At 46.9% G+C, this 20,379-nt stretch overlaps 2 protein-coding genes across 6 annotated transcripts in view; one reads left to right on the top strand and one right to left on the bottom strand.

Annotated features, from left to right (window-relative positions):
- The first annotated feature begins 584 nt into the window (after positions 1–584).
- NKX6-2 (NK6 homeobox 2) lies at positions 585–7,987 on the top strand. Its single transcript, XM_039337451.1, has 3 exons — positions 585–1,788; positions 2,530–2,702; positions 6,211–7,987. Exons 1-3 carry the CDS (start codon positions 1,365–1,367, stop codon positions 6,469–6,471), a joined length of 858 nt encoding a protein of 285 aa, XP_039193385.1. The 5' UTR covers positions 585–1,364; the 3' UTR covers positions 6,472–7,987.
- Positions 7,988–18,107: 10,120 nt separating this feature from the next.
- INPP5A (inositol polyphosphate-5-phosphatase A) overlaps positions 18,108–20,379 on the bottom strand; it is a 291,517-nt gene continuing 289,245 nt past the window's right edge. For 3 of the 5 annotated variants that reach the window (XM_039337449.1, XM_039337448.1, XM_039337446.1), the window contains 2 exons: positions 20,148–20,184; positions 18,108–19,907 (listed from right to left, as the gene is read on the bottom strand). In XM_039337449.1, coding sequence (XP_039193383.1) covers positions 19,858–19,907; positions 20,148–20,184 — 87 coding nt within the window. In that variant the 3' untranslated portion in view covers positions 18,108–19,857. Of the gene's footprint in view, positions 19,908–20,096; positions 20,185–20,379 lie in introns of all 5 variants that reach the window. The other 2 variants (XM_039337450.1, XM_039337447.1) reach the window with 1 other exon arrangement.

Below are 20,379 nucleotides of genomic sequence, written 5' to 3'. Positions count from 1 at the left end.
TGCTTTTGGACAGTCAGGCTGAAAAATCGAGCGCGGGAGGCGGCGGTTCCAATGTAATCAACAGGGACACGAAATTTTTGGAGGATAAGATTAAGCACCCTCGGAAGCGAGAGACAGAGACAGACTCAGAAACCCCCCCAGATCAAACAGAAGACAATTTTGTCTGGAAATGGAAACAAAAATGAAGGGGAAAAAAAAGGAAACGGCAAATTCACAGAATCCGTTTATGTCGCTCCGTTTCTTCTGCCGTGGAAAAAGACGCGTTGACGGTTTTTTTAGCGGTCTCAGAAAAGCAGAAAAGCGAAATGAGCCGCCGTGCGAAAAAGGAGCTTTCCTTGGTAAAAGTGGCTTTGAATAATGGTGCGAAAAGGTCTGGAGGACTTCAGTGACATAAACGCCCTACTTTATTAATTTTTCCAAAATTTATTGCTTAAACCCAGAAAGGGGGGAGGGAAAAAGAGAAGCTTACGCCTAACTAAACTCCCATTCCGCGGGATTTATTTAATCGTTGGCAAGATAAATCAGCTGGTAAATTTACAGCCATTTAAAGTACCTTGACCGACTTTATCACAAAACCTTCAAGCAGCGTCGCTCCGGCCCCGCCCCCTCCCAGCCCTGGCGCGTCTTTCCCCGCCTCCGTCCGGGCCGAAAGAGACGCTGGGCGGGCGGCGGATGCAAAGCGGGAGAGCAGGCTGCCAAGCCATTGGCTGAGAGCAGCGGCCTCGGAAGAGATCCCGGCCAATCGAGGAGCGCGGCTGGCAGGTGGCTGCGAGGTTATCAGCGCATCTTGTCCCAACCGGGGACTCTCCTTCGCCGAGGCGTTTTCGCAGGCGGGGAAGCTCCGCGGAGGCCGGGAAGAAGGAAGGGGCCGCGCGGCCAAAGCCAGCCGGGGCCAAGTGGAGGAAAGGGCTCCGGCTCCCCCACCCTCCCCCCGCTGCAGGATTTCCAAGCGGGGCGCCGTCGGTGCTTTTTTAAAAGCAGAAAAGCCGCGGCCGCCAGAACACTGGAGCGGGCCGCTGGGCTTTCTCCCGCGCCTTCTTTCTCGGCCACCGCCACGCCCTGTTCTTCCTTCACCCCGAGCCCGAGAACGTCCCACCCCGGGCGATCGCGGCTGGGGGCCCTCCTCGGCACACGAGCGGGACCTGGGACGATCGCGGCCTCGAAGCGGGGAGTGCCCAACTTGGGCGACTTGTCTTGGTTCTCGGCTGCTACTTTCTCCGCGCCGGCGGAGAGGCCGAGCGTGCCGCCTTCGCTTTCTCTGAGTTGGAGGACGGGCGGCGGCGGCGGCTCCCTTCTCCTCCCTCCCTCCCTCCCTCCGCCCGGTCTCTCCCCCCCCCGCCGCCGCCCCCGTTTGATGCTCCCCAATGTTAGCCGTGGGGCAGATGGAGGCTAACCGCCAGGGCGCCTTCGTGCTCAGCAGTACGCCGCTGGCCGCGCTGCACAACATGGCCGAGATGAAGACCTCCCTCTTCCCCTACGCCTTGCAGAGCCCGGCCGGCTTCAAAGCGCCCGCGTTGGGCGGCCTCAATGCGCAGATCCCGCTGGGCACGCCGCACGGCATCAGCGACATCCTGGGGAGACCCGTGGCCGGCACCACCGCCGCCGCCGCCAACCTGCTCTCCGGCCTGCCCCGCCTGAACGGACTGGCCGCCGCGGGGATGTACTTCAATCCGGCCGCCGTCTCCAGATACCCCAAGCCCTTGGCCGAGCTGCCCGGCCGGCCTCCAATTTTCTGGCCCGGAGTTATGCAGGGATCGCCCTGGAGGGATCCCCGGCTCGCCTGTCCCGGTAAGGCGAATTTCGGAGCGCGGGGGACGGGGGGGGAGGGCGCAAAGGAGCGGAGACGGCGCGAGCAGGCAGAAATACCGAGGGACCGTTTGTACCGGGGTCCCTTTCGATGTTTACCGCCCATTGATTCGAGCGCCCATTCAGGGTAGAGGCTCGCTTTACAAACGCCAGCTCCCTGCTTAGCGAGGGCTCTCCATCAGCGCTCTGCCCATGCTCGGCTCCACCTCGCCTTGAGCGATTGTCCAGTTGCTGCGGCGGTTTCTAGGACATTTGAACAAAAAGTGGCTCAGAGCCATCCCTCTCGGACGGGAAGTCGCCGGGATCGCCCGTAGCGGATTCCCTCGAGAGTCCCACCCCGCTCCGAGGCCCGCCGCTTGGGCTTCTCTTGCTGTTACCTCCGCCGTCCGTTGAGCCAGGCGGGGAAAGCGAAGGGGGTGGCGGCGGGGAGGCGGCCTTTCCCGAGGCTGCGGGCAAAGGTTTCTTTCCGACTCGCGCGACCGAGCTACTCGGCCTTCGTCCGCCCGTGGAGACGGCGGTTCCGTTTCCTTGGGTTTCCCCGCCGTGGGGATGGAAGGGGGCTGTCGCACTAGCGTAGGTCCCAAGTTGCCGCTTCAGGATTCCGGTCGAGGCCGAAAGGCAGAGCTGAGCAAGCGGCGCGGTTTTCCTGCGTAGCGCTCCCCTTTCGGAGCTTCTCGAGGCGCTGATGGGGCTCTTCCTCTCCCTCCCCCCCCTCGTTTTCAGCCCAGGCTGGGATGGTTTTGGACAAGGATGGCAAGAAAAAACACTCCCGACCGACCTTCTCGGGCCAGCAGATTTTTGCGCTGGAGAAGACCTTCGAGCAGACGAAATATTTGGCCGGCCCGGAAAGAGCGCGCCTCGCCTACTCGCTGGGGATGACGGAAAGTCAAGTCAAGGTAGGACGCTCTCGGCCAGCGGGGCGCCGAGCTCGGCTTTCCGTCGTAGCGACTCCAGCGCAGGTTCAGCCCGAGGAGGGAGGGAGGGAGGGCCAAAGGGCACAGCAAGTTGCAAAATCCTAAATCTCCGGAGCCGCTGGTGTCAGCCGCGGGGAACTAGGGCGGATGGTCTCCAAGGAAGCCGGCAGCCTCTTAGAAGTTAGCCCAGAGAAAGTGTGCCCAGATTAGCACTAGCTAGGATTCAAAGCCTGGTTTAGGTTTTATTCGGGTTGTGCCAGTTTGCTTGGCGATACCTCTTTGCCTTGCTGCTGTACTTGATGTGAGTGAAGGCAAGCTACAGGTTCCTTAGAACAAAATTAGGTTTCCTGTCAAAACCTTAGGTTTCCTGTTAGTCAGACAGCTCATATTAATGCACACACAGTTCATTCCTGGATGTAAAAAAAAAAAAACCCACAAACCAAAGCAAATCTTGAACTTTGGGAAACTTTGATACTTACCACAGATCAAGTTCTTCCTAGCATACTAAAATAAAACAAATGTCCATTGCTACTATTAAATAAGAAATAAAATATTATGAAGAGGTTAAATGCAAGGACACTATTTTCAGCCTTTCTTTTTGGCTCCAAACTTACCTCTGCTGCTCCCCCACCGGTGCCTGTTTTACCTTTTCACTCATTTCAGGGTTCTAGCAATGAGGTAATCTGAAATGTTTAAGGTCTGGAGGGAAAAAAAGATATTCCTGGCAAGATGCAAATTATTTAAAAATGAGAGAACCTTTTTTGGAAATAAAAGCTAAGCTAATTAATTGAATATTTGCCCATTGCCAAGTTTGAGACACCTTTTGCATTATAAATCCTCTCAGAGCTTTTCTTTAGATGGTTCAGAAAGGCAATTTCACCATTTTCTCAGGAAGCAAGGAATTCAGAAATATTTTTGCTTAACGCAGGATTTTGCAATAAGAATCTGTTGAACTGAAAATAAAAAAGTCATATGCCAAACCTAAAATATGGATTGGAACCAGATGCTTTACAAATTTAAAGATTATCTCTTCCTGAATATAGAAAGCCTCTTTTTAAAGCAAAGTTAGTGGCTATGAGTATTAGTCTTTCTAGAAGGCTGGAATTTCTCTCACGACTCTGTACTATGTTTTTTCTGTGAATTAATTGTCTTGAAAACAAGAGAAATAGTCTTAAAGGTTGCCTTAGTTTCTAGTGTTACAGAAGGCCAGAAAGATATATTGATACTAACATGTCCTATGCTTTTAAGAGGCTGAGGGATTTGCTTAATGTGTGGCTAACATCTTGATGCACATTTATTCTGGGTGGACCTCACCCAGAATATCCATATTCTGAGTGAGTTTTTTCTTATTTAATTTATTTAGGAGGAAGAAAGAAAAGCTAAGTTTAAATAAAGTTTAAATTTTCAGTTGGAAGATATTTAGATAGTATTAGCACCAAGCCAGTGATTAATACCAAGATATCCAAAGAATTTAAACAAAAAACAAAACAAAACCTAGGATGGCAAAGTCAGCAATTAATTCCAAAGGGACTTTTGGGAAAGTAATCTCTATTCAGTTCAGCTGGCTTTTGTTTCTGGTGAAAGTGGTTCATCTGTATTTCAAAGCTGCTTGCTGGGAGTGCTCCTTAAATCAAAGGGGACTTTATTTTGGAGTAAATCTGCTCATGGCACAATTGAAAGCCCTCCTACTTGAAAGCAGGGTTCTTGGAAATTTCCTTTCTACAAATGACTAATTGGTGGTGGAATGAGTGAATGGTGTGACCTGGTTTAGAGGCCTGTGCCTATGCACCTGCACATAGACAAATTGTTCTGCAGGTGTCTTCTGCAGAAGGATTGCAAGGCAGTCAGTTGAAAAATAATTATACCAAGTTCCAGATTCCAAAGGCAAAATGTGAATTTTTTAATGTACACGAGCTTCCACCTAACCATAAGACCCTAAACTAAATTTTCTTGGAATTGTGCAAGGACTCAGAAAAAAAACATAGCTGCACAAAAGTGATATTGACAAGTTTTTTTGTGTATACCAACATCTGCCCTGAATTGTTTTGATCTTCAGACTGCTGCACTATTTAGCAGAATCCTTAATGTTAGGGCACTCAAAGTGGGATGTAGGGAACCTATTTTAGGTGGCTCTCCAGGAGCATATTTGCATTGAAATGCCTATTTTTGCGGCCTTAGAGTGCAACTGGTCATACTGGTGAGGGATTTAAATAGCATATATATATATTGGAATAAGCAGGATATTAAGTGGCATCCTTTGCCTTATGTTCTTCTTAAGTATTTGAAACCTATTTAGGAATAAAATGTATTGCTCAGATTTATTTATGCAAAGCAAGCCCTGTTGCTCATATATCTAAATCCCACTCATATTCTGATATTCTAATTGTGCCCTATTTACAGTTTTGGGAAATCGACAATTTTCAGATTGGAAATCCAAATTCCAAACTAAAGAAATAATAGCTCAGATTAGAGGTTTTTTTTTTTAAAGCATGCTGTTTTAAAAACAAAGAAACAAAAGAAACCACAACTCATAAAATGGCAAAAATTTCAGAAGGATGGGGTATGTGCAATTCTACTTTGAGGATGTCAGCTCCAATCTTCTTTCTCTCCCGGAATCTTGGCTGGGTGAAAAGTTGTTTTTTTTAAAAAAAAAAAAAATCTAAAACGGTTTGCACATTGAAAAAAACTTTTAATAAACGTTTAGTAAAAGTCATACCTTGAGTTTTTCTCTATCCATACCCTCCCTTACTAAAATTTAAAATAATTTCATTTACATTTTTAGGAGTTCGTTCATTCCTAGCCATTTAGGTTGCTTTTTTTAAAAAAAAAACAATTCTATTGGCCAGTCTTTATACCAAATATCTGTGTCGCTGTTGAAGACACTGAAATCCGGAGAACCCGAATAGCACCGCCGAGGACTTTCCTCCCATTATTCTCCGGATTATTGCCAATTCACAGGATCCCACTGCAAACACCAGAAAGTGAGGCTGGAAATAGGATGGCTAGCAAAGGTCGACGTCTCCCTCCTCCCTTTCTTTAGGGACTCGCGTCTCCCTTCCCCGCTCCCCACCCTGCCACCAAGGCCACTTTTGCTGCGGAGCGACTTCAAGGCTTAAGTCTTCCCGAAGGACGGAGGCGCTCGTAGCGGCAAACTTTAGCGCGGCTCCCTTCAGCTGCCGTGGGGCCTCCTTTGCCATCTCAGAGGGGGCGGGGAGGGGCCTTCTGGGTCACTTAAGGGCTCTCTTCCCCCCCCCCGGCTTCGTGCGCGAGAAAGAGCGGGAGGCGAAGGGAGGCCGGGCGGGGGAGATGCCACCGACGGCTCCTCAGCACTTCCAGAAAATGCGGGGCGGGGGGGAGCGGGGCTTCCGACTGGACTTGGTTGAAGCCTAGGGGGTTGAAGCCTAGGGGAAGGACGTCTCCGGATCGTCCCCGTCCTCGGGAGACAACAGGCGGCTGACTCTGACCGTCTCTTTCTCTCTGGCCGGCCCAGGTCTGGTTCCAGAACCGGAGGACGAAATGGCGGAAACGGCACGCGGCCGAAATGGCCTCGGCCAAGAAGAAGCACGACTCGGAGACGGAGAAGCTGAAGGAGAGTTCGGAGAACGAGGACGACGACGAGTACAACAAGCCGCTGGACCCCAATTCGGACGACGAGAAGATCACGCGGCTCCTCAAGAAGCACAAAGCGGCCGCGGCCGCCGCTCCCCTGGCCCTGCTCAGCCCCTGCAGCAACGCCTCGGACCCCTCGTGACTGGGGCCCGCCCGCCCCTCCTCTCCTCTCCGCCGCCGGCCAAGCAGGGTAGTCGACGCCAGCCCCGGGACTGGCCGCCGCCACGTCGTGTACAGCCCGCACGTCGGGAAAGTCCTTTCTGTATATGTATATATATCTATTTTTACCGAATAAGTTATGGCCATGAATGGCCGCCCTTTCTCTTCGCCGCTGTCCGTTGCGCAGGAAGGAAAGAAGGAAGCTTATTCCGGCCTCCGTGGGGTAACCTCTGGGTTTCTCTGCCGTTCCGCCTCTCGCCCCAGCCCAGCCCCTTCCTACGCACCCTCTCCTGACCTCGGAAACCGGAGCTGTCGGTGCAACTCGAAAGAAAGTAACGCTCAAAGCAAGCCGGGCTGGGCTGCAGCCGGGCCACGTGGCCTTTAAGCGGGATTCGCGAGGGCTCCGCAGCGCGTGTAGCCAAAGGGCAGAGGCTTACCTCAGGCCTAACCGCCAGGCAAAGGGCGGCCCCTTCTATCCGGGACTTGCTGCTGAGAACCGGCTCTCCAGTGCAGGAGTCCTCAACCGTGGCAACTTTAAGACTTGTGGACTTCAACTCCCAGCAAAGGAGCTGAGGAATTCTGGGAGTTGAAGTCCACAAGTCTTAAACCCCTGCACTAGTGTCACCCTAGACACCTGAGTAGAGAGCAAACCCGCCTCCCTTAAGGGGACTTGTCTCCAGTTCAAAAGGAATGTAGGGTTGCAGATGATTAACATAATTGATTTTAGCCAAACTTGATTGCAGGGTTATGCATTGGAGGCTCCATCACCGCTGACTAAATAGTTAGGAGGTTGAGCCTCACCTATCCCAGAAGAGACCCAGGCTGCATAACTTTGGTCTAGGTCAGGGGTCTTCAAACTTGGCAACTTTAAGACTTGTGGACTTCAGCTCCCAGAATTCCTCAGCCAGGGTTGGCTGAGGAATTCTGGAAGTTGAAGTCCACAAGTCTTAAAGTTGCCAAGTTTGAAGACCTGTGGTCTAGGTGTATCTGCACTTAGTTGAAGCCTGTTTAATTCCTGGGATGTCCTGTGCAAAGTAACTGCTTTAAATGTCAACCATAGCCTAAAACTTTCATCCCATTGGATTCTAGTCTTTTGGAAAGAGGGGGGTCTGTAAATGCTGCTGGGATGTCAATGGCCTAAGGATGGAGTAGCTGCTGCCTTTGAAATTGTGATTTCCACTCCTCCATCCCTCCCACCTTTCCTGCTCCTAACAATCAAGCTGTTGTTACTGTTTTGTATATGATTGGAGGATACCAGCTCAGCTGTGTATATAGAAAATTACAGATTTTTGTCATGTATATTTCTAGTGTAAAAATGAAAAGGTTTCTTTCTCTTTTTTAAATGTTGGTTTTGGATGGCTTCACTTCCTTTGATTTTGTTTTGTTTGTTCTAAGAGAATGTAAAGGGAGAGAGAACTGCTTCACTTGATTTTCAGTTGCTTTCTGACTTCTCCAGTTGGAAAGACTTTGTATAAATCAATAAATTATTTAACAAGCTTTTCCTCTGGAAAATATCTGCCCTTGGAGTGTGATGGAATGATGACTGTCTTGGGCTTACTTCACTGGAGGTTTGTGGGCCCAACTCTTTCTTATGTACAAACATCACTTATTTGTAAGATTTGCTATTTTAGTGGAAAGATTTTTGACTTGGATTATTTTTATAGAACAAGAAGCATAGAATTGGTCTTGTTAATAGGCAGAACACTTTTCTATTTTAGAAATAGAAATAAAGAATACAGTACCAGATAGTTTTAAAGCCTTAACTTCCATTTCAGTGGATAGTTCCACATAAAACTATAGGCTTTTCAGACATTTTATTTGTTAAATTCAGTCCTAGAAGCTTGTTTGCTGTGAAAGGAAACTTTTCTGGACACTTTCCCCGTGATTAGATGCTACTTTTAAACAACTTCCCATTAGAAAATAATGGGGAGAATAATGGAGAATAAGTTATTTGGGTACTTGAATATTTGACATATTTCTCAGATCAAAGCCATACAAAAGAAGGAAACTTTTAGGTGTAATATATTACCATTGGGAAGCCATGCTTATATCACAATCTATCATCCTTAGTGAGTCTGTAAATTGTTGTTCAAAAGTATTGCCAGATGAAACCTTTTTTTTTCCTTTTGGGGAAATTCAGGATGGCTAAATATAGGACCATCCTAATGAGAGATGGGATTTCCATGATAATATCAGCTATTAGAAAACATTTATCATGCTGAATCTCTCACTTATTCCATAATTATGACAGACACAGCTGTTTTAGTCAGAACTATTTTCAGTTTGATAGTATGATCTGGTCTTTGGCTAGCCACTTTACATAATATCAGTGGACCAGGATAGAAAAGGGAACAGGATCAAGACAAAAACCAAAGTTGGATTATCTCAAATTAATTTAACTTTAAATGCTGGGATCTACACCCAGGGTTTTCAGGAGACACATAAAGAACACATGAAGCAGGAAATCTCCCAGGAGATTTCAGTCAGTGTAAACAACTCTATGTAAACAACTCTGTAATTCAGGCTAACTATCATTCTTAATCTGGCTTGACGTCCACAGGGAGTTCGAATATTTTGATGGGATCCGTTAGAAGAACAAGTCAAACAATGCATGTTTCAAAGAGACAAACACTGCTGTATGATCCAGTCATCTTAAATTGCAATGTTGCTGTAATATGAATCTTATTATAATCGAAGAGGCAGCATCAGGTTCTATGAGAAATACAGGTAGTTTTCATGCAGGTAATTCCAAAACAATATAGCCCTTTAGTCATAATGCAGAACTATTAATGCTGTTTGATTAGACAACAAAGCACAAATAGGAATGGAATGAAATGTGAATACATTTTCTGACTTTAAGCTACTTTAGAGCTATAGCTTCAAACATGTTGCTACAGGGTTTTATGTATACCTACAAATAATATGAGAGAAATGATACTTGGAGGTTTTGGGTTGCAGTGCTGAACATGCTTATATGGGAATATGTCCCCTTAAAATATGAGAAACTAACTTCTGAATAAGTTACATGTAGGGTGCATAATCAGTTCTTTGGTGGAAAGTGCGTAGACTTAAGAAAAAGTTAGAAATTGCAAACAAAAAAATAGAGTTAAGGCCTATCAGAGTGTAGCTGTTTTCTGAGTTAGCACACTTAGCAGTGGGCAGAATGCATGATAGCAGATAAGCCAGATCAGTTTTCAGCGGAAACAAAGTTGGTTTATTTCAGCATTTGATAAACTGCCTTCCATAATTTGTGACTTTAGGCAGGTTACATTAATGATTTTTTTTCAAAGTCAAAATGTAAATATAATACAGAACCAATATAACAAATCATGGCCAATACAGTGTCAAAAACAGTTTCATGTTGGAGGCAGAAAATCCAAAGTGGTAATTCCAATAAGAGTGGTGAAACCAATAATAAATTATTTTCCCCAAGCACTGCTGCCTAAGGTAGCCCATTTCACCCTTCTTGGTGGAAAAGTGGGGCAAAACATGAGCATTTTTGCTCAGTTCAAGCCTAGTTTTAGTTAAAGATTTGCATGAAAAAAGCAGTTAATATTTGTTGCGGTTCCATTTTGATAATTTCTAATAATGCTATCAACAACAGATGATGTTTATTTCCCTTGTTTTTTCAAGAGCACTCATGCCTATGCATTTCTAACACAGAGAGCTATTTAAATTGAACCTATTCATGCTTATTCAGAAGTAAGATCCAGAGGCTAAAAAGGAGCTCTGATGGATAGTAGTTTTAATTATTCATTTCACAAGGTTTTAAATATATAACACCATTAAGCTGAACAGATACATTTCTAAAGAACAGAGTTTGTTTGCTTGAGGTATTTTTATAGCAACAGTGAAGCATATACCGGGCACAATTGGGAAGAAATCATTGAAATATACCGTAACATAATAAATTAAAGGAATACAAAAATATCATAAAGTCTATGCAAAGTAAGGTGCAAGATTAAAATGTTATTTTTAAAAGGCAGTGAAAATGAAGATTGATCTCATACAAAAATGACATAGTTTTATTTATATCTGCCTGACTCTAAATAATACATATGTATTATAAAAGCAGAATATCATTTTTATCTGAATAAATAGGAACACAATGAACCTTTCTCGTAATTGTGAGAATTTTGTTTAAGGAAAAAAATCCACCCATCTAAAATATGTTGTAAAATATGCAAGCTTTTCAGATATATCGATGTCTTCATCAGGCTAAATTTTGAAAGCAAGTTGGAAAGGGGACAAGGAAAGATGCTATAGTGAAGAACAATAGCATAGCTGGAATGTCACTACTGGGACAGCTAGTTTAGGTGGTGGCTCCATCTTTGAAAGCAGACAGGGATCTGACATGAACTCCACTAAAGCAACCTGTGGTAAGATATGTGGACAATAAATTTGATAATTATTATTATGGTTGATATTTTGTGATTGTCTTATGGTGGCTTACTAATAGTTTCAATTCTAGTCATCATAATCCTTATCTTACCGTAATTTAGATCAGAATGGCCTTTTGAAACTTCTAGAATCACTTATTCCCACTCCTTCCTTCCTTCCTTCCTTCCTTCCTTCCTTCCTTCCTTCCTTCCTTCCTTCCTTCCTTCCTTCCTTCCTTCCTTCCTTCCTCCCCTTCCCTTCCTACCAAAAAGCATCACCAACATCTAGCAACTGCTAAAAACTGGTGAAGTAACCAGTAAGTAATGCAAGTTGTAACTATTACAAAATTCAGTGATGTTTCTAGTCCCTCACCTACTGTACATGCATGGGGCCAACTTCAGCCAACTGCTGCCTCCTCTAAAAATATGTGGCTTCATGGACTCCAGAAAGATGTCTTAGGCTGAGCTGTATTGTGATAAAAAGTTTAAACATTTTCCCACCTATCCAGTCTTTGGGGACTGTCACATCCTGGAGATCACTATATTTTTCAGGCTAAAATAAACTAAAATAAAATGCTCCGTTCTCCCACAATGGCTATGTATGTGGCTCAGGAATAGTGCTAAATTTCATGCTGAAAGTGCTGGTTTTTTTTTAATGAGAAAGCTACATTTTAAGCATCTGCTGGATGTCAAATATATTAAAAAATTCTTTTCCCTAATGAAGCTCTCTTTAAGATTCATAATTGCCTTATAATATCTAAGAGGCTAGTTTTCTTTTTTGTTTCTTTTCTGCTGTATTTGAAGTAATGAATGCAAATATGGCCCTTGGGAGGGGTAATTATTCTAGACGAAGGGGCAAAGATGCAATGCTGTTTGGACTGTGTAAAAGCACTGAATTAAACAGAAGGAGACAGCCCACATGTTCATTATTTCTGCACAAAATGAAAATATTTTCACCTCCAGTAACTTTTTTAGACGGGAGGGGGGGGGAATCACACTTCAGAGGAAGATTTTATGCAGCACTCATTGGAAATTGTGTGTGTTACATTTCTTCCAGAAACTCTTCCTAATGTTTTTCCATAAGCTCTAGTTTTATCAACAAACTTATGAATTTGGTTGGATTGCAAGACAATAACTACACTGGCATATGGCCCAAAGGCTTTGTGGCTGACTATGGACAAGTACCTGAATCTCCCCAATTGTAGCCCAATACTCAGCACTACAGTACGCATATACAGTATTTTAAAAGGCCCCTTCCTCCCTTTAAAAGAGAAAATTTATTTTGCAAGAAATAAATTATTAGACTGAATATTACAAGTGATATCAGTATATGATATAGGAGATTTCTTTTCTTTTTCCAATTCACAATAGCCACAGTTCAGGCCACATATAATTCCTTTGGCATTAGACTACACATCCTCCTCACAACCTGTTTTCCTTGTTACCTTCTGGGAGGAGGCTCTGTGGTAGCCGAAGCAGAACATCCAGATTCAGCCAGAGTTTCATTCCATACCGCATTAACCTTGCGAACTCTCAAGCTTCCTCCTTCCGTTATATATTCAAGATGGACAATATTTAATATTTATTGATACATATATGTAGGGATGTGGGTCTATACATACGTTGTTCTTAGTATGTTTAGGTGTGTGTCATGTATGTGTTTCACTTTGAGAACGGGCAACTAAATTTCATTTTTGATGTGTGCCATTGTGCCCACAGTATACAAATGACAATAAAAGTTATCTATCTTATCTAGATTCCAATGAGACAATTGCCAGGATGGTAGTTTAGTAGCGTGGGGTGGCACAACATTGACAGGTAGAAATTCCTATTTTCCAGCCCTATCTAAAAACAAGCAGAACATCTTCCAATTAGTACAAGCTATTTTGCACTAGGTCAGAGGTGTCAAAATGCCGCCCCATGGGCTGCATGTGTCACGCGGAAGCCCCGCCCACCCCAGCTCAAGGGGAAAAATGTCACCATACCTTGTGACACATCACGTGACACCCCTGCACTAGGTGAATCAACAGCCTGATATACCTTCATTGCTCTGTATAGGTTGGGATATTTTTCAAGGTAACTATGCAAACAGACTGTATCTAAATGTCTCTTTAACACTAGGGCTCAAGAGCACCCAAGGCTGCTCCTATACAGTGCAGCATTGGGACTTACAGTAATATTACTCGTAAGTTTGAACCAACACCATATTATACTAGCAGAAGCTAACTTAGGCTACCTTCTCTTTAATGTACAAATATGAGCTGTAAAGCAAGAAGGGAAACACTTTTTATATCTTCCTATATTTTGAAGCTAAAACATGGAAACAAATTGGCACTTAGCTCTCCAGCAATTAATGATTCCTCAGAAGATCTAAAAACAATACAGCCCCTGTCCGGCAGGAAAGCCCAATTTTATAAGTCATCCTAAAACTAGTATTTGGCTCCTCTAGAAGTTACTGTTTTTTAGTTATTCAACTCTGAATATGCGGCACACATTGCTGGACTTTGTAGCTCAACATCCAAGTTGGGAGGATTGCTTTGGTTGTTGGTTTAAGCCAATAATGGCGAACCTTTTAGAGACAGAGTGCCCCAAAACTGCCCCCCCACTCCACCTCCCACCCTGCCTGCTGCGCCCCCACCCTGCCCAGCCACACACCGCCTCCATGGCCCGCCAATCGCCCAGGCAGCCCTTCAGTGCCATGGCAGCCATGCCCTCTGCCCACATGCCACAGCATAATCTGCATGCTATGAGGCGCGAGGGCAGAGTGTTGTCCCTGCTGCCCAGCTATGTCCTTGGCTGCACTACTCCGTGCAGGCTGCGCCCAGGGGCGACTCTCCTCCCGAGGGGCTGCTGGTGAGGGGGCTGCAGGGGAGGTGGGGCTGGGGCGATGGCGCTCATGCCCACAGAGAGGGCTCTGAGTGCCGCTTCTGGCACGCGTGCCATAGGTTCGCCACCACTGGTTTAAGCAATGGAAATTTTAATCAAACTTTAGGCCTGAGCAGGCCTGGATAGGCAGAACTCCTTGGCCAAGCCCATCCTCATCTTCCTCATTTAAAATACAATTTTGCAACAATTACCACTCCTTTTCCCAGAGTCGACCAGGTCTAACCCAAGCCTCTAGCATTAGTCTCAATATTAGTCAACCTACAAACTAGTTTCAGTCTTTCTGGCCCTTTTCAAAGGCTGAGAGCCCGCCCCTTCCGGAAAACCTGACAGTGCAGCGCTACAGGTCTTCTGGGAGGGCTCCACTTCCAGGGACGCGCTGGTGTACTTTGCTCCCGGCCTCTCCTGGAAGAGGGGAAGCTGCTGCGCGAGCGGAGGGGGGCTGAGACTTAAGGGGAGGGAGAAAATGGGCATCTCCGGGGCAAAGCATTCCCTCGAGGCCTGGTCCGGTGCCCCCGATGGTGAACTGGAGAGAGCCGAGGGAAACCTGCTTAGGAAGACGCGGGGGTTTCTCATTCAGCATCAAGATCGCCTCTTCGGTCGGGAGCTTCTTGGCCGGACCCGTTAACTTGGATTTCTATCCATTGCAGAGGAAGATGGAGCTGTGACCTGACGTGCGTAAAGGGCGCCGGTTTAGGTGGTGTAGTAGAGCAGCCTCCCCCAATCGTTGAATCTTTCAGGGGTGTTGGGACTACAACTCCCAGAATTCTCAGCCAGTCTTCGGCCATCCCGGGGAAATGAAATCCAATGCACCTGGGAGGGAGCGCAGTAGAGCAATAGTGGTCCGGGCAGATCAAGGGGTTATCCAAAGCTGCCTCCTGCGGAAACGTGCAAAAGGAAATGAAAGGAGCAGAGATTCTTCCTGCCGCCGTTTCAGTTGTTCTCATGAGCGTCTCTCCTCGTGGTGAGAAAGGCTGGCCGGGCAGCTTGAAGGGCCAGCGGTGCCATTAACGCTTTCTATTCCAGAAGGAGCCTCCCCCGCTCTTATCCGTGATTACGCAGGAGGGGGGGGGGGGAGGTCAGAGACGCGTCGGGACCGGCTGCCTCCTCTCGCTGAAATCCAAGAGCGCCGCAAAGCCACCCGATCCCTGGACGGTGATTATCCTTAGGGGGCTTATAAGGCTGGGTAAACGGGGAGGGGGGGTGGGGGGAAGGAAAGCGAAGAAATGTAAGCAGTGATGTGGGCGCGTCAGTTTGGAGCGAGCCCCTTTCAAAGCACCGGGGCAGGATAAAGACCTCGGCCTGGAGCGCAAGCTTAGTTGCTCAAAGGATCAGCCACTCTCCTTGGGAGTAAGCCTCCAGCGGCGGTCATTCCCGAGGACTGCAGGGTCGACGGGTGGGATGGGTCCGTGTCCACATCAGCTGAAACGGCTTACATCCAGCGGCTCTGTCAGCTGCGTCCCCGCGTCCGTCAGAGCTGCTAGACTACAGCTCCCCTCTTTCCCGGCCACCTTGATGTCGACGATGGGAGCAGCACCGGGTGGGCTGGCTGCCTCGGCATCATCTCTCAGGGTGGCCGAGATTGATGGGACTTTGGATTTTGCAACATTGGCTGGGAGAACCAGGGTTGCTCAGGCCTGGCTCCGGAGAAGAACGACGCTCACGTTTCCCCCCTCCCCCGCCCGCTTGCTAGCCCGGGGGCGCTTTCCTCGGGCTCAGGCCATTCACCCCAAGGAGAGGTACCAACAGTGCCGACGGAGGCCCTTCGGCTTCCTTAAAAATGGAATGCCGCGAACCTCATGTGCAAAAAGTAAAAAGGTAGGTAGGAAGGAAGGAATTTGCTTCTCTGTAATAGGGCAATCCGTGCCTGGGTTCAAAGACCCTGCTAAGCCAAGGAGGCGTTGCTTTTAGCCAAGATCTTGTGTCATAGGCCGTAATGGCCTGACTCACACATAACGATTATCCATACATCAACGGATAGGTATTGGCAAGGTACAGTATGGTTAAAAAAAAAAATAATTGGCAGTCGTGACACTGCGAGCAAAGCTCTTAAAAACAACGGGATTCAATCGCACCGTCGCGGCCAGCATTTACTTTTCTTGAACTCTGAACACCCCTGAAAGACACAGGCTAAAATGAAACACATGACTTAAACGTCCAGACAAGCCAGCCACGTCCCAAGCTGGGTAAATTCTGATGACCAGTAAGGCAGAGACGGGCCGCGGAAATCCAGACTCCGCACGTTTTGAAATCCGGATAGATTCGGCCTTCAGCCCTTGGCCTCGTTTGCGTTGACGAAGCGGAGGAAAGTGGCCCTCGTTGTTCTGTGTCCGCATCTTAGCACTGGCTTTTATTTCCCGCGCTTCCAAAGGGTTGGGAGCCAGATTCGTTTATTCCCGACGAGAATCAAAGAGAGAGAAGCTTTTGTGAACTCTTTCCCCCGCCCCTTCCCCCCAAAGGTGGCTGTGCTTAATCGCTTCCCCTTTGGCAGGAAGCGGGACCGTTTCCTCGCCATTCCAAAAACCGACTTAGAAGGCAATCCCTTCTCAACCACTCGGGCTTACCGCGACATCAGTCCCTATGTGATGATGGCTAATCGGGATCTAGAGGCGGCTGGGCGGAACGCTTTTTGGCTTCGCCTTTTCGCTCATATTTGGTAGCTGAACGGGCTGATAATTCCAGGACACGCGGGGCGCAGGTTCGAAACCGGAATCCCCTCAGCCCAACCCAGTGCGACAAACGAGGAGGCGGTAGTTTTATATTGACGCGATTAAAGTGAGCGTCAGGCCTTAGGCTTCCTTTGGGGTAGACCTGTCCTTTCAATCCAATGCAAACTTTCTCTGGAAGAGTATGTAATACGCATGTAGACAGTTTGCCATTGCTTTCTCTCTTCCAAGAGAATGAGTTCCATCAAGGAAATGCTTGATAGACTCCGAAAAACAAAACTTCTAAGGACATCATTCACAATTACTGAATCTGGTGTAATGGTCGCAGTGTCAAATTAGCAGAGAGGTCACCGGAGGTGATGTAGGAGATATCTCCCCTTCCCCATTTTCTTGGGCTATGACTCCCAGAGACAATTTGTAGAGAAGGAAGGAAGGAAGGAAGGAAGGAAGGAAGGAAGGAAGGGGAAATTGAGTGCAAATCAAAAAGTAAAAGATTTTATATACATTGAAGCAGCAACTTCTCCTTGGCCTCGAATAATGAAGACTGCGGTTGTGTACTTGTCCCATCGACTTTACTGCAGCTTCCTTTCCAAAAGATCTGTGCTAATTCGCATTCACTGTTGATCAATTGAACTGGCCGGTGACCAATTCAATCGATATAAACCGACTTAAACAGGACTCAGGCAGGTCCTTGCAGTGGAAACCAGGAACAAAAGAAGCAGCGCATCTAGATCACTCAAGTCCTGGGGAAAAGGGCGTTTCGGGTTCGGTATTACTTTTGGGGGACCTGACCTGTTTTTGACATCCCCAATGCTCTTTGGCTTCAGCATGGTTCCTTCTAGCGCAGCCGGCAGGCGGCAAGTGGCCTGCAAGTCCTCTTTGGCTTCGTGTCGTTCACAGGCGGCTGCTTTCATCTACCTTCCATAACAGGGCGGAGTCAGCCCGCAGCGGAATATAAATGCAGAATGAGATTTACTCATCATTTCTGCACTGAAAGTTTTGCACTGCCCGAATCGAGACTTGAGAAAATCTGGTAAAGTCCAAGCACAAACGTATTCACGCATGCTAAAGTCTGCTAAATTTGGACTAATCAGCATACCGTGTGAAGATAGCCATTGCTAATCCATAAAGGGGAGTTAATATGATTGGCAGACTTTAATTTTTCTACAGCTTTAATGGGAAACCCGCAGGCTGAAAGCATTTAGGCTGTAGCCCTTCTCCCCCGTGGACAGTCGTACCCTCTAAAATTGGGCACTGCTTTCGATCAGAGATAGGGGTAAAGATCGGGAGGGAGTCTAACGCAGCGGCACTTACATTCAGGAAGAATCTGGGAGCAATCGGTAACTTTAGCCATGGGATTAGCAAAACAGAGGTGCATTTTTTTCATCCCAGCCAGACTACCGGGTAACGCTAGTCAGTTTGTGGATTGTGTTTAAAAAGATAGGAAACGCCTTAAAAAAAACCCAGCCACGCGGTCTCGCAGGAAGCTGCTTTCCTTAGGCTTGTGCCACCTGCCGCCGATCCGAGTTTGGGTCTTGAACGTTCCCCAATCGGTGCAGGGCGACGATCAGCTTGCACAGAGGAGGAAGCACCGGGCCCGGCAGAGTGCTTTGAAAGGAAGGCTTCGGCGCCCTTTTGCAAATCGATTATTTTTCCACCCCAAGAGACGCGCAGAAAAAGCCAGGCAGCTATTTAATCATGATCATTTTTTTTTTATTGCTTGAGAACCAGAATGATCATTTCGCAGTGAACGCGCCACACACAAACCCCGCCAAGCCTTGGGCGGCTCCGCGTCCTGTAGGATCAGGGACAGAGGAGACGTTCCTTCCTTCCTCTCTCTCTCCCTTTGGGAATTTCTCTCCCTCCCCTCGTTTTCCTCTCCCTCTTCCCACCCCACCCACCGCAAAGCTGGATTTGTTCTCCAAAGGCATCTTCCGACTCCCGCCCGTTCCCTGAGCTGGGTAGTGTTCTCAATAAAATCAATAACTCTCCCCGCGTGTTTCTTCAACAGACTCGCTAATCACCTTTTAATGCTGTACTCCGGAGGGGGGGAGGAGAGCTCTCAATGAAGCTCCAGCTTTCCCGACCCTCCTCGAGTCCGAGTCAACAAGTGCTCCCCGGCGAGAGGCTGGTCCCTCCTCCCCCCCCCATCCCCGATTCTTGTGTCTCCTCTTCACGAACGTGCTTGGGCACCTGAGCTGCTGCTTAGCTGTGCGGTCGTAGCGCTGGGCTGTGGAGCGCCCTCGTCGCACCTACCACGGGAGGAGAAGGCCCGTCGGCCGAGCAGCTGTTAACTGGCACCACAGTCTGCGCGCACGGGGGGAGGGGATTCACACACTCGCCTTCTGAAACGCGTGTCCACGCTGCAGGTTTGCTCCGAAGCGAGTGGAAGCAGGCTTGCAAGGAACTCGGGATGAGTCGCCACGCGCGCCCAGTGGGATCTCCGTGTCTCCTCGAAAGTTGTAGCTTTCCACGCGGAAAGAAACGTGTTTCAGAAGGGGTGTGAAGCGTCCGACAGCCTCTCCCCATCGTGAACTCTGCCTCCCTTTCCTCGGTTTGCAAGTTAATCCCGAGTTGAATAACCGGTGGCAGAATTTCCTGCCGAGCAACAGTGATATTATTTGGGCTTGCTGGAAAAGTCTATTTGTATCAGGAAAGACAGGCCGTTTGTAATTATAAATTATTTCTATATCTCTCTGTGTGTATATATTTATATATATACACACACACACTTACATACAATATATATATAAATATATACAAGTATAGAAAGCAGCTGCTGTTGTGTGATTCAGAAACCATGGAACATGGCAGTATAGTAAATAACATGAGAAAACAAGTCTATAAAAAAGACAACAAAACAAAAAAAACAAAACAATCTTGGATCCTCTTTCCCACCCCTAAATATCACAGGATCAAACAACAACAACACAGCAGGACCTTTATACAAGGCAATATATAAAATCCCAACCTGGCTTTAAGCTAGGGAAGGGTGATGAAAAAAAACGGTCTTAATGCTGAAGGTGTGTCTACATATACACACACTCATTTCACATTGACCAACTAAAAACACAAACCTCACAGTGAAATCCAAGACGCAAAACATTGTAAAAAAAAAAATTAATGTGAGGATTTTTTTTTTGTTGGTATGTTTTGGCAACCAGACTGTAGCATAATATAGGCATAGCCATATAAAAATAAAAAGTCCACTTTTGATGTCACGAGAATATACAAGACAGTGAGGTATAAGAGATTTTTGGGGGTGGTGGGGACTTGTGTCCACGCCAGAAATAAGCTAGTGGAGCATAAACAGCCTAAAATAACAAGAACAGTAATAATAAAAGAAGAACAGGGCACGCAGGACTTGGATGGATGGTAGAGCTGTCACGATTTTAAGCGATGGGTGGGAGTTTGAAGCCTTCCTCCTCCTCTTCCTCCTCGCTATAATGAACTTTCCCGAAATATCTTCTCGTGTCGGAGGCATCTTTTTCCTGTTGTAGAATTGATGAACAGCTATTGTTTTGTTTTCAAAACCAAAAAGATTAAAAGAAAAGCAAACAAGCCCCACAAAAAAGAGGGGTGGGTGAGAAAGGGGAAAGGAAGCCTTGAAGAAACCAGACCATCAAAGGGAGGGAAGGGAGAGGAAAGAGCAGATAAGAAAAATCTAACGTGATATTTACCACCACGTCACTGCACGACACAACACTTGTGCATATTGGCAATAGGTTTACCTGCCCCAGCGGGTATTCGAAAGGACAGGAACACAGGCTGCAGAGGAAAAAGGAGGAGGTTAAAAGGTAAAGCTGCCACAGGCTGCAAGCACACTTGAATACAAATCTAGAGGATGGCCCTTCCTGAGGTGAGGTGCTAGAATTTCAGTGTTTCTCAACCTTGACAATTTTAAGGCATGTGGACTTCAACTCCCAGAATTCCACAGCCAGCAATGCTGGCTGTGGAATTCTG

This window comes from Crotalus tigris, unplaced genomic scaffold (assembly GCF_016545835.1).
Source record: "Crotalus tigris isolate CLP2741 ecotype Arizona unplaced genomic scaffold, ASM1654583v1 scf7180000017678.2327064, whole genome shotgun sequence".
Lineage (NCBI taxonomy): Eukaryota > Metazoa > Chordata > Lepidosauria > Squamata > Viperidae > Crotalus > Crotalus tigris.
The sequence above is the reverse complement of the archived record's forward strand: the minus strand, read 5'-3'. Positions and strand labels throughout refer to the sequence as shown.